General features: G+C 45.8%; 1 protein-coding gene across 2 annotated transcripts; it reads right to left on the bottom strand.

Annotated features, from left to right (window-relative positions):
• Positions 1-281: 281 nt before the first annotated feature.
• On the bottom strand, positions 282-13,375 carry DIPK1C (divergent protein kinase domain 1C). 2 transcript variants are annotated; one of them, XR_009419343.1, is made up of 5 exons: positions 13,193-13,375; positions 7,516-8,193; positions 3,900-4,064; positions 1,349-1,873; positions 282-1,024 (listed from the first exon to the last, which is right to left on the bottom strand). XR_009419343.1 is itself a non-coding variant. In XM_059481470.1 (4 exons), the coding sequence occupies exons 1-4, from the start codon at positions 13,373-13,375 to the stop codon at positions 1,658-1,660; spliced, it is 1,242 nt and encodes a 413-aa protein (XP_059337453.1). In that variant the 3' UTR covers positions 282-1,657. The 2 variants fall into 2 exon arrangements, 1 of the variants encoding a protein (XP_059337453.1); XM_059481470.1 differs by having other exon boundaries at positions 282-1,873.
• Positions 13,376-13,833: the final 458 nt, after the last annotated feature.

Raw genomic sequence — 13,833 nt, 5'->3', positions numbered from 1 at the left:
GCTTTGCCTTGCTGCTTTTGCAAAGAATGATCTTAAAGTATTGAAGCATTCTTTGCCTGCCTGGTTAAAGGAGAAGCATGGACTGGGAGCAACTTTACCATTCAGGATCTGCTAAGTTGGAGCTCCACCTTAGCAGCAGCTTGTCCAGCCCCAGACAAAGCATCTGACCTTGTTCTTGCTATGAATTTTCTTGAGGCCTTGCATGATTTTTAAAACTATGGTAGCTTATTGCAAGAAATATATATAAAAACACAGCAGCACCAGTCTGAAAATTTGAGCTAGGTTTTAAGGGGTCAAGGTCTCCTCAACAGCTTCCATTTTTCCGGTCACAGGCAGTCTTTAGCTTTACTTTAAAGAACCATTCCAGAAATGGAAAGTTTTTGTCTAATTGGTGCTCACAGGCTTCACAGCTGCCATAAGGCTGAGAGACATAAAGATGGTGCAGATTAAGTGTTGTTACATGTCTCACATCCACAAACCAGTATTGTGGGTCTTAAAATTGATTCCTCCAACTGAGGGCTGCCATAGGCTGCTAAGATTCCTGTTTGTGGGCTTTGTAATTTCCCCATGCCAAAACCAGATCATGGGGACGTTGCCTGGTACTGGGCCTACACACTTATAATGTCTCCTGAACCCATTTTAGTTTCCCCAGCCACAGCTCTGCACATTTGAAAGGCAAAGTTAATGTTTTCAAGATAATGTTTTCAAGTTAATCTAGAGATCTTTATTTACATAACTGATCACAAGATAATGAATTTGTACAAAAAAAGTTTCCTTTTGTTCATTAAAAAAATATAATGGAAGAAAACTCTGCCTCTGGATATTGTTCTGCGCAAATGACAGATTGTTGACATTCCTGGGCAATTCTGCTCTCTGGCAAAGGAGTGCTTCTTATCAAGTGCTCTGATGTACAAGTGCCTGAGGGCTTGTTCACAAGGGAAAATCCAGTAGCATTATTCATACCTCTTCACTGCAGAATATGAGTACCCACATGGGAGCTCAGCAGGGGTATAATTATTTTGCCCTAGAAAAGTCCAAAGTACCTTTATATAATTTTTCCCCAAAAGAGTCAGCAATGGCACAGGTAATGCAATGGCCCAGAGGAAATGCATTTGGGGACATCAGGAAGGACTGCTTTATACAAAAGCAACTCTTTCCTTGTGTGACAGCACATGTCCCTGTTCGAGATCCCCTCTTTTTTTTTTTTTTTTTCCCACACAAAATGCTCTATATCTACTGTAAAAACTCACCTCATTTGACAGAGAAACTAAAACAAACACCATGCATGTACTTATTCACACCCACCCACCCATTTTTTTAATTATTGATCGAGTTTTGCTGCACTTACACTTTTCTTCTGTCAGTGCATCCTCTGAGCAGCACCCTCAGACAGATGCTATCTGAGCAGCGACTGCAGCCCAGAAGGATGTGCTGTATGCTGATGGAGAGGGGCAGTGCTTCCTCCGGAGAACAAGCAAGAACAGAATCCATGTAAAGCAATTTAACATTTTAGAGGGTTTCATCAGGACGTGCTGCACCTGCAGCTATGAACTTCATTTGCATAGCAGAAAAGCAATCTCTGTGCTGTAAAATCCAGGGTTAGGAGGGCGGCAGAGAGATGGGGTGTGGCCTGTGCAGGATGCGCTGCCCTTTGTGCCTACCCTGGCCCTTGCAGCTCCCGCTGGGTGACCCTCAGCAGGTGGTAGAGCTCCGAGAGGGATTTCAGAGCCCCCTGGTGCCCCGTGGCACCCGCGAGCCCCGGCTGAGCACACTCCTGCACGGCTTGCTGCAGCTGCAGCTGCAGGGGCAGGGAGACCAGCGCTCCTCTGAGACTGGGGGAAAACCAGCGGCGGAATATCTTGTCACAAATGACCTGGGGAAAGGAAAAAGAGCGGTCTCACAGACATATTTTATGAAAAATCCTTTCATTAGGTTCTTTTCTCCTGAGAAATTTCAGCTTCTCCATGTTTTGCTGCTTTGCAATGTGATTTGGAGAATTGTTTACCCAGCATGTGAAATTCTTTTTAATTGATGACCAATGACAGCTGTGTCGAGGCTGTGAGCAGTCACAAGATTTTATCATTCCTTTCTATTCCTTGCTCGCCTTCTGATGAAATCCTTTCTTCTATTCTTTCAGTATAGTTTTAATATAATATATATCATAAAAAAATAAATCAGCCTTCTGAAACATGAAGTCAAGATTCTCATCTCTTCCCATGTCAGGATTGCCTGCAAATTCAGCAGAGCAGATCGTTGTGTTTCAGGAGCTACCACTAATGCCCTGCTGCTTCCCTGGGACTGCAGCAAAATGTCATCTGAATCCAAAGTGCCTCTAGCCATTCAAAGAGGAAGGTATTGGAAAGGAGCATCCATAAAGGCAATGCTCTAGCTAAGGGATGGCCCTTCTCAGGCTGCTCCTGCACTTCACACATCTTAGGAGTGGCTGGGGGAGCTGGGTTGTTTAGTCTAGGAAAGAGGATGCTGAGGGAGGACCTTATAGTCCTCTATAAGTACCTGAAAGGAGGTTGGAGCCAGGTGAGGATCAGCCTCTGCCCCCAAGTGACAAGCAATACAAGGGGAAATGGCTCAAGTTGTGCCAGGGGAGGTTTAGACTGGATATTAGGAAAAAATTCTTTACCAAAATGGTTGTCAAGCACTGGAACAAGCTGCCCAGGGAATTAGATGAGTCACTATCCCTGGAATATTTAAAAGACATGGAGGTGTGACACTAGAGGTGTGATCTGTTGGTGTGCCTGGAAGTGTTGGGTTAATGGTTGGACTTGTTGATCTTAAAGGTGTTTTCCAACCTAAATAATCCTATGATTCTGCATAACGAGTGCTGAGGGTGAGAGGGTGGGAGAAGCAGGCAAAAGGCCAACAAGCTGCAGCCCCCCCAGCCTGTTTTGTCAGTGCCTCCCACCAACACAAGGTGGGTGAGCTGTAAGACACCTCATCCCAAAGCCAAGAACCCCATGGACATCCCTTTCCAGTACACCCAGACGCCGCATCTGTAGAGTGGAGAATCACAACCACTGCTTACACTTGGACAGCCTCAACTTCCACAGAACCATAGCATCACCAAGGTTGGAAAAGACTTTTAAGATCATTGAGTCCAAGTGTCAATGCAGCACTGCCAAGTCCATCACTAAACCATGTCCCTAGTGACACATCTACAAGTTTTTTGAACACTTAGGGACAGTGGTTACATCATTTCCCTTGGAAGCCTGTTCCGATGCTTGACCATTCTTACAGGAATTTTTCCTCATATTCAACCTAAACCGTCCCTGGTGCAATTTGGTGTCATTTTGTCTTGTCCTGCTACTTGTTACTTGGGAGAAAAGATGCACCTCACTGCATTCTCCTTTCAGGTAGTTACCAAAACCATAAGATGTCCCTGAGCCTCCTTTTTTTCCAGCCTAAACATCTCCAGCTCCCTCTCCTTGTGCTCCAGACCCTTCATCACTCCATTGCCCTCTCTGGACATTCTCCAGAACCTCAATGTCTTTCCTCCATTGCCCTCTCTGGACATTCTCCAGAACCTCAATGTCTTTCTTGAAGTGAGGGGCCCAGAAATGAACACAGGATTTGAAGTGCAACTCAAGAATGTGAGTTTACTGTCAGTGGAGACAGAAGTGCTAATCCCCTGCCCCTGCTTACTCTGCTCTCCTGTCTGTGGCACTGGGCTAACACCCAGAAAACCATGACAAATAAACACTATATAGAGAGAATATAAAGATCTGTTTATGTGCCCCAAAACAAGATTTCTGAACAGGACACTTAGGTGGACATGTTTAAAAACTGACTGTCTTCATCTCAGGGTCTCCTTGTACATCCCATGCATTTTATAGTCAGTGTGATTTTAAAAGGAATGGATGCATAAAACAGCTGTGTTTACTCACTTGCAAGTTGTTATTGGCTCTCTGTGCTCCACATTTTCTGATTTTCAGATTGCATTTTGAAAAGCAATCAAAGAAATTACAATCTTCGTCTCCTGTGCACTTCTGTTCCAGGATGTCTCTCATTTTGGGTTCAAAAAAGGCCATATCCACATCAATGGCCACCACCTGTGAATCAAAACATCCCATCAGATCTGGCCCAGCACAGCCTCTGGGACAGGGCTGAGCAGGCATTCTTTGCTGCTGGCTTTGGGAAATGCTGTGCTAAGAGCATCTGCTGGCGGGGAACCGGGATCACAGGGGCTTCATTTCACTTAACTGAGCCACACTAACCTTATAAACACCACTTTTTTAACAAAAACCAATAAAAGCCAATGCTTATGACACCAGGAATGGAAAAATTATTTGTGAATGTGCACACCTGGGGTCAATTGGACTGATTCACCTTAAAGTGGACCTATCCAATCTGAGGATGGATTTACTTGCTGGTGCAGCAGATGCAGATGGCACCTCAACCTCTCAATTACATGATGGTGCACAATTACCCATGGGCCAGACAGTGTCATTTAGAACTCAGCATTCAGACTAAACCCCTGACTTTGCCACTGTGGAGAGGAGCAGTGGGATGTGCAAGGACAGCTGCACCTGGTACAGCTCCTGCAAACCTATCCTTGCATTCTACGGGTTTGAGTCTGTTCAGCTGCAGGAGGAGATCCCTGACTTTGGTGAAAGCTGGGTCTGGCTTTGTGCAGTCTTCTTTGCTATGGTTTGACACATTTATTGTGCACAGTTCTTGTTCTTATGGTGCAGAAATACGTCCTGTAACAGAGTCCAGCCAGAAGCTGGTCACAGCAGAAAAACCCTGAGTGAAAGCGGTCAGTCCCTTTCCTCCCCTGGCAGGAGGCTCTCAGACACAGCACAAAGTGTTGGCAGAACTGCTGCCCATGCTGGGGGTGAGACCTCTCTGGAAAGGCTGTGGGCTCAGTTTCTGCCAATGCCACCTCACCCCTGAATGCTTCACTTAAAGAAATCACAGCAATAAAGAGGGAAAGAAAGAAAGAAATCCAGCTGCCTGATGTGAGCCAAGCTGTGGGTAACCACAGGGAAGGAAGCCTGTCTCCAACATCAGGGATGTGCAGCCAGCAAATGTTCACAGCTGCATTTCACACTTGACAGTCAGGATCAGGGATGTTTTCTCTCAGCATCTGACACACATTTTCATAGAGGAAAAGGTCAGGGACCTGGGCAAAGTAGAGTTACTTGGGCTCAAATGATAGTTTTATTTTTCAGATTCGACCTCCCACGTAACAGGAGAAGACGAACAATGTGACTGGAACAGCAACTGGATCAACCCCAGGAACTAAAGATGTCTGGTTTGGTAGAAGGCCAAATAAACCTTCCACAGGCAAAATAAAGAACATAGTCTAATCTTCATTTTGTTCTACTCCTTTTTCCATAGGGAAAAAATCTTACAGAGATGAGGCTTATCTTAAAAACATAAGTATTTTTAAGCATTTTGGAGAGCTCTATAATGATGATGTAGCCTAAGGAATTTTACATGTTTGGACAGGCAAATTTGTTTTGTTTTGAATTTTTTTTTTTTTTTTTTTTTGTTCTTTACTTCCTAAAGCTTTCTGTGGTTTTGCTGTTCAATTCTTTGGAGAAGAGACAGTGAGAGAAGTGCAGGGTTTCCCCAGTTCCAGAATCACTGTTCCACTTCCCAGGTGGGGTGTTTGCCAGCACATTTGACAATCGTATCCAGTGCTCCACTAGGAAAAGCAGCCCTGGTTCCCAAATACTGGCTGCCAAAGGGTTCAATGTCTTCACTGAAATTCATCTGTTACAAAAATGTGTAGGCATCCAGCTAGAGCCTGTGGAGACACATCTAGCTGACACTTTGCCTATAAACAGCTACATTTTGGTGAGATTTGCTATGATCATAGCTGATGAAAAAAGGAAATACAGGAAGGACCCAACTTGGCTCATGACCTGATTTAAAGTCATGTTTAATGTGCTGTGATCTTTTCAGTTTTCTCTCAATTATTGGTAAAAGAGGAAGCTCTCCCAGAGTATTGTGGATTCACCCAAACCTCCTTCTAACTTTGTACCTTATGTAGCTCCATGGCAGCTTAAATTTCTCCTGGATGATCTACCAGACAGCTCCTTGCTTTGCAGCAGGAGAGCACATGAAGGCTGGAGGCTTATCCCCACCACATGAAAATAATCCTCAAAGTAAAACCATTGCATTCCAAGCACATTTCTTTGGGCATTAGAAGTCTCATTACTCAAATAAGGAATAGTGGTACAATTGTGAGGTTTTTCTATTATCCCATACAAGAAACCAGCAAGTGAAAAAGCTGCTTAAAACAAACAGAAGAGATAAAAAGAGGCTGCATTGCGGTGTTCCCATTCTGGAACTGGTTGGTCACTGGAACATCCTGGCAAAGCAAGCCTCACCAAAAGGACTCAGAAGAGAGGACACATCCGGTATTCATCCCCTTTCCCTAAATGGAATCTATTTTCCTGTAAGTAGGTTGTGAAACAGATGCTCTGGCCTGTGCTCAGCCACAGGCAGCTACAGCCCTGAGTAACTGAGGAAGATGGGCAAAGCCTGCCTTGAGGAATTCCTGCTTTGCCTAAGTAGTGCTACAGCTTGCTTCGGTTTCTTGCTGTATCTCCTCGCCCATTCCATGCTCAGCTGCTGTATTGCACCTGAATAAACAATGGGAGGGGAGGGAAGGGTGAAGGAGAAACACTCTAATTGCTCCTAATGGCTCTATGTTTAGGTTTTTGTTTGTCTAGTACTCTGAAGATACAAGTGTTACATTAACACTCAGTGAGTACTAAAAATAAAGTCCCTGAAAATGCTTTATATTCACTCAGAGTGCAGAAACACCACTGATGACACCGCAAATTTGGGGCCTAAATTCAAACACTCACTGCACGGTACCTCCAATCTGTAGGCAAAATTCCAACCAAAACCAGAGGAATTTCTGTCCACAGACTGAATGTGAGCTGCACTACTACTTAGAAAATATACACAGCTATCAGGTCTGAGTTACAGCTGCACCATGAGAAGTCAAAGAATGACAGTAGTAGGGAGTTTCATGTTGCTGTCCTTGCATAGTTTCCAGACCAGGTAAACTGACCATCAAAGCACAAATATGTGTTTGGATGTGGGGAGTTCCCCTTGTGTCAGACCATGAATTCAGCCTTAGCTTTCAAATTCATACAGTTTTTTCATTTCAGCATCACTACCAGAAATATGACTCAAATTACAGCTTCATTTAGAGCTTTTGAAATCCCCTTGTCTCCAGGAGGCATCCCTCACCACATCCAAGGGACCTTGCACCGGTGCCTTTGAAGAAGTGAAACAAAACAGAAGCGAGCAAGAAGTTTTCAAAATAAGCAGCAGGATTTAGTGCTCCAAAAATGTGACTGTACACATTACAAAGAGGAAAAGCAGCAGAGAATCTCCCTTGATGCTTGTAAATTCATTGGCTTTGCAAAAACTTAGCCAAAAGCTGTGCGAGGAGGGAAGTGTCATTTTTACACAGCCACCTTCAGACTAGAATTTGACCTCAAGTTCCTGGAACACCACCCCAAAGGCCCAACTTACCGTGAGATCGTGCCTGATAGCGAAGTTTTCTGGTTTGATGTCGCACAGGTGAAGGCGGTGAGAGAAATCGTTATCAAAGTGCTGCACCATGTCCAGAAAGCTGAGAGCAATGTCAATGATGGCTCTCACCCTACTCCTGTGGCCACTAAGGGAGGGGCCCATCACGTTTTCCAAGGGAAAAAGAGTTTTGTGCCAGGCATGTCCAGCTGTGAGATACTCCACAGCATAAAAGTGTCCACAAGAGCCAATAATTCGTAGCACATGTTTGCTGAAGTCCTGCAGCAAACTGAAGTAGATATATTCTTCCTGCTGGAGCAAGGACCACATGCTGGCCACCTGTGCTTTCCAACGTGGTCCCTTCTTCCTTGTCCACAGGGGCCCCATGGTATTGTTAGACAGTTCTAGCCCCAGGGCATTTTTGACCTCCAAAGCTACCATAAGCAGAAGCTCTGTTTCGGGGATATCCTGTGTTTCCACCTCCTCTAGCATACTGAGGTGCTGGTAGCTTGAAAAGCTTTCTTTTTTGGATTTCAGTATGATGGGCTGGCCTCTCCAATCAGCCTGGATGACCTTCTTACCTCTGTCATAGTACAGGCAGTGTTTGTACACCAGCTTCTGTGCCACACACAGGTCTTCACAGAGGTCCCCAGTCAGGGCTCCGCTGCTGTAGTCGAGGCACTGGAGTGAAAGAGCAGAATATTCATAGCAGAACCATACCCCTACAGACCATGCAGAAGAAAGACAAATAATGAGCAACAGTCCTAAGCTTGAGAGGATTGCAGCACTCATGGAACTGCAAACACACACCTACAACCATTGGGCTGTTCAATGGTTTTTCAGAAGTCTCTAGAGATCTATTACCAGGGGAGTTTTGCTTCAAAACAGGGATTATGGGGATGGTAGAGGGCAAGCTTTTCAGGGGCAAGGAAAGGGACTGGATGACCCGTCAATCTGAAACATTTTACACGTATGAGTTCAGTGGGACAAACTCTAAACACTTGGGCTGGGCTGTGTATGATTATGGGTTGTAACATTTTAAGGCACAGAGCAATGCAGCACTTCTCTGGAAGGTTCAGGGCAGCATAACTTAGATATCACCACAAAAACTAAAGGAAAACCCATGTGCAGCTGGATTTCTGGGACATTCCAGAGCTCTGCATACTTCAGCCTTGCACTCAACATACCCTGAAGAAGCTGTAATAACCTCCTCCTGTATCACCAGGAAACACAGGTTTCATTCAATGAGCTTTGGACCAAGAACTTTCAGAATTTTTGAGTATGTAAATGCTGCAGAACACAATGACTCTCCAGGGTTTATATGCAGTTATCAGAAGTGACATTTTAATATTAATTGCTTCAGTATTTAATTTTTTATTAACTGGAAAGAAATCAGTCTTTGGAAACAAGGGAACTGCTGCTTGATAGTTAAGTGGTCAATGAAAATTAGTGCAAGAACTGCAAGGATTCCCTCACCAGTTCGTCTCAAGCCAGAATAATTTCTGTAATATCAGTTCCAAAAGTGGAGGCAGTTGATGTATTCCTGTGGTCATCCAGCAGTGCAGCTGTAGGGACTGCTTTGGGTCCCTCAGTAGAGGGGATGATCAGAGGTCTGTGGTGAAAGGGGAATAGAGGGGGTGGTATAGAAAGCCAAACATCTGTGAGGCAGCTTGACAGTGTCATCCACCTCCATTGCTTTCTGGCATTTGAACCTTCACTTAAACAAACTGGCAGGTCCCCCCTGCACGTGCAGAACTCGCAGTGGCTGCCTGAGCCCCACCTCATTTGTGACTGCCTGTTACACGAGGAACGTGATCGTAGCATTCCAGCAATGTATTTTCTTGGGACAGTCCCTGAGGTGTGCACATCAGAGGAATATGTTCTGATGCCAAGCAACGTTTAGAGTCCAGCCTTAAACAACACACCAGGGAACGGGTGGAGGATCAAGTCCAAAATCCAAGAATGGTGATCAGTTGACAGAAACAGCTCCCTGAGGGCAGTTCAGAGAGACATAAAATTTATTTATATTCTGATGTTCCCACAGCCCAAGTGGGAATGTTCAGTGCCAGCAAGGAGAGTCAGGTAGGCAAACTCTTGCATGAGTGACTGGACACTGTGTCCATGCATGGACACACACATCTGCATTCTCATCCACACCAGGATGACTAAAGAGACTCACTGAGACTTCTGAGACTCACTCAGACTCAGATCTGCAGACTACAGAGCATGCAGATCAATGTTCTTGCTCTTGAAAATTTACTCCTACTAATGTAATACAATTTTACTCTACCTTTTTAAGTAGGAAATGTAGTTTTCTCGACAAAAGTAGGTTAGCAGTTCTTGCCATCTGGAGCTCTAAGCAATTTTAGAAAGAAAATTACAAACAGAAGGAATTTTTCGGGGTTTCTTTGGATTGTAAGTATAAGCGCATTTAAAACTCTATTGACAGACCACAATCTAATTCTCTTCTTGTACAGTAAGAGAAGATAGAACTTAGTCATGTAATTGGGTTCACATGGGTGGACACTTGCGTCTGTGGACAATTTTACTGTGGTTCACTCTTAGAGGGTTCACATGCATGGACTTCTGGCATCCAAAAGAACACATGACCTGTAGCCAAACATGTCAAGGCACAGCTTATTTTCCTGTGTTGACATCGCGTCATTCTAAATGGCATTAGTGAAAAAAAGTATTTGTGGAAAAAGCAGAGTCAAATTTCACAGGCAGAGGAGACAGGTCCTTTTTGAACCTGGTTGCTATTTAGGACTTTTCCGCTGTTTTTTCAGTTGACGCTACAAATATTTGATTACTAACCTAGCATCTGACAAACAGTGTTGGAATAATATTTTTCTTACAATGAATTTGTGCAGAGTTTTGTAAACTGGGATCTGTGAAAGACGACTTGACCAAAGAGCTCGTGTCCTCACAGTGATGAAACACAGATCAACCTTCCAGAAGTGCATTCTCAGCTGGTCACAAAGGCAAGCAAGGCTTTCAAAAAGACTTCCTCAAGGAAGCAATCAAGAAGATTGAACCATTTCCTATCAACCCTTTAGGCACAGCTTGCACTGGTAGTTCATCTTGTAGCAATTATTTGACCCTTACATCCATTCTAAACACACAGTTTTACAGGACAGTCTTCCATCATATTGGCATGGCTTGTACTGTTGTGCTCCCCAGCATACTAGCTTGCATTTTATAGTATTAAAACACAAATTTGGTGGACTGAAAGCATTTAACCAGGTAATACCGATTACCCTGCCATGACACAATGGACCATTTATTATTTACCAACACAGGAAGTTTTCCACTAACTTCAGACTTCACTATACAAGATTGTCCATCATTCTGCTGATAAAAGGAAGAATCAATTCTCCAAAGAAATATTTCAGAACTGGTCCTCCAACCTAACTGCCATCCCTGTCGTAATGACTAAGTTTGAGATCCGTTGATGAGACAGTTTTAAATTGACCTAGTGATCGACCTTTGAAAGCCACAGATTCTTCGTTCAGTGCCAGATACTTAAAACTAAAATATGAAAGTGCTACTAAGCCAAAAGCCTTATAAAGAAGCAGCTGTACTACACAAAAATGCACACACAAGCACAGCTTGGACTCATTCATATGTATCTTATTAAAATTGGCTACATAATTTTTAATGTCTTCAGTGGACTTAACAAGATAAGTTTAAAAAGCTGGGTTTCAATGAATGCGAAAGCTTAAATTAATGTAAGCCTTGCTAAGGATGTAAATAAATTTAAATAACTCACTGTACCACCATCAGTGTCCTGATGTTTTGCCTAGTTAGCTACTAGTTCTGTGTAAATGCAATACAGAGCCAGGTTTGGAAGGCATCAGAATTAATTGATTTCTCCAGGGGGAACAGAAATTGATTGCTATGGCTTAGTGTGTTCAGTGTGAATGAAGATGAGACTGGCATTAGGAAAGAGCAAAGGGAGAGCTTTTTCTGAGAGTAAAAGTTGGTCTCTGCAAATTGCCCAGTGCTATTTCAGCCTTCTCAGTGCAGTACACAGCTGCACAGATGTATGTCTTACTCAGAATAAGGAAATAAAACTTTCAGAAATGCCACTTGAAAGGGCATTTGCACCCACCTCCTTAAAATATTTCATCTCCTACTGAGAGATGACTAGTAAAATAGTTTTTCTTAGAAGTTTACTTTTGCTTAATGGAAGGTGTGAGACTCAAGCTATCAGGTTATTTGTTTCATGGATCAGTTGCACTTTCTGAAACTGTGAAGCTCCTGCTAAGTTCAGAAAATGTAGAAAAACATATTTTGGGGTGGATGAAGAGGAGTTCATTTTCTAATTACTCCACTAGAATGACAAGCCCTTTCTAACATCATCTGGGAAAACTGTTGCTTACAAACCTTCACGATACTACTGATGATTCACCTACTCACAGACAAGCACAGCGATCTCAGCTACTCTTCCTCTGCAAGGAGGGTCTGAACCTGAGCTGTCTCAGTGATGGAGACAACTTCCCAAGCTTGCGACTGAAATCTGATCCCTGGGCTTTTGAAGCCTTGCGTGACGCTTTCCAAACTGAAGAACAGCAACAAGTCTCTGTTCATCTGTTTATTGGTGACTGCCATGGTAAGGACCTGGATGTCCCTGAGCTTGGCAGCTCCGTGCACCTCCATATCTCAGTGCTCTTCCCGAGCACGTAAGGAAGAGGCAGGAATCATTCCCACAGCTGCAAACCTGAGCTCAGCCCTACTTCCATCAGGCTCCTGAGGAACTGAAACTGGAACTCACTGCCATTAAACACATGCTGCCAGGACCGCTGCCTACACTTGCTTTTCCTTTATTATACAGAATTAAGGAAAATCAGTTTTTGCTTGCTTGCAGTGATAGATTATTCAATTCCCACTAGGATTCCTCCTTTCCCACCTAACCACTGGCACTACAGATACCCTGACTAAGAAACAAAATTGAACTAAAAGCATTAACCCACGCTGCTCCTCTTCTCAAAGTGTTTCCTACACAATCCTAATTATTCATTATTCATTATTCATTATTATTTTTAAGGGAAACTTTAATGAATATTCGCAAATCCTTTCTTGAATTTTAACCACATCTTACACACCAGCCCCCATCAGACCATAAAGGAAGCGATACAAGCTGCCTGGCACTTCTCAAAGAGGACTTTTGAACAAACAGCTTTTCGGCTAAAAACAAACAAAAAACCCCCAAACACCCGGAGGAAGGCTTTGCTCCTCTTCGGAGCATTCGGCTCAGGCAGCGCACCCGCATCCCACGCCCGGGAGCCGGGCGGCCGCCTGCACCTGACCTCGCCCCGGGAAGGGAGGCAGGGAGGGAGGGAAGGAGAGAGGGAGGGAGGGAAGGAGGTAGGGAGGCAGGGAGGGAGGCAGGCAGACAGGGAGGCAGGGAAGGAAGGAAGGAGGTAGGGAGGCAGGGAAGGAGGGAAGGAGGTAGGGAGGCAGGGAAGGAGGCAGAGAGGGAGGGAAAGGAGGTAGGGAGGCAGGGAGGTAGGGAAGGAGGCAGCCGCCCGCCCGTGCGCACCGGGGTCTCCGGCGATGCGGCACCTCCGGCGGCCGGAGCCGGGCAGGGCGCCCCGAGAGCAGCCCCGACGGACCGAGCGCCCGCTCGTCCTGCCGGGCAGCCTCCGGGAGATGCCCCGCGTCCCGCCGGGGTACGTACCAGCCTGGCCAGGATGCGGTGGCTTTTCTCGTCCGTGCAGCTCTCGGAGAAGACGCTCCTGTGGAGGAGGAACAGCGCAGCGCTCACCAGCACCCAGCAGGCAGCCCAGAGGAGGAGCAGCAGCAGGGCGCATCGCCGCCAGATTTTGAGCCGCAGCCGCTTGAAGCCCGGGATGCCCCTCATCGCTGGGCTGGGGCTGCGCCGGGCTCCGGCGGCCGCTGCAGCCGCGGCGGCCCCGAGCGAGGGCGGCGGGGCCGGGGGAGCCGCGCTGCGCCCCCCGCACGCCCGTCCCACCCCGCCGGGCTGCCCCGGCCCCGGCCGCTCCCGCCCCCTGCCCGGGCCGGGGCTGCCCCTGCGGAGCCCCGAGCGCCCCTTTTGAATTTAAGCCACGTAGTTCCGCCGGCTTTTGTCTGCGCTCCCCGGTGCCAAGCGGCCCCTGCAGCCACTTGGCGGCTGCTGCCCGCGCCCCCCGCCTCTCCTCCGCGAGTTTCTCACCCGAGAATAAAGGGAGTTTGAAGGGTGATGAATGCTGCTCTGGGAACCCTTTGCAAGAGGCAGCCTGGAGACGGACAGGTCCCTCTGGTGAAAGCTTCGTGTCCCGACAAATGGGAAAAGGAATAAAAAGTTGTCATTTATTCTGG

The sequence above is a fragment of the Ammospiza nelsoni genome, chromosome 1 (genome assembly GCF_027579445.1).
Source record: "Ammospiza nelsoni isolate bAmmNel1 chromosome 1, bAmmNel1.pri, whole genome shotgun sequence".
NCBI classification, from domain to species: domain Eukaryota; kingdom Metazoa; phylum Chordata; class Aves; order Passeriformes; family Passerellidae; genus Ammospiza; species Ammospiza nelsoni.
Note: the sequence above shows the minus strand (reverse complement) of the source record. Positions and strands in the feature narration are given on the sequence as shown.

Excerpts from the sequence above, each read along its gene's own strand:
- DIPK1C (XM_059481470.1), bottom strand. The coding sequence starts at position 13,375 with ATGAGGGGCATCCCGGGCTTCAAGCGGCTGCGGCTCAAAATCTGGCGG. Across the intron at positions 8,194-13,192 it reads ACCGCATCCTGGCCAGGCTG|TGCCTCGACTACAGCAGCGG; the intron begins GTACGTACCCCG and ends CTTTCACTCCAG. Across the intron at positions 1,874-3,899 it reads GAGCCAATAACAACTTGCAA|GTCATTTGTGACAAGATATT; the intron begins GTGAGTAAACAC and ends TCCTTTCCCCAG.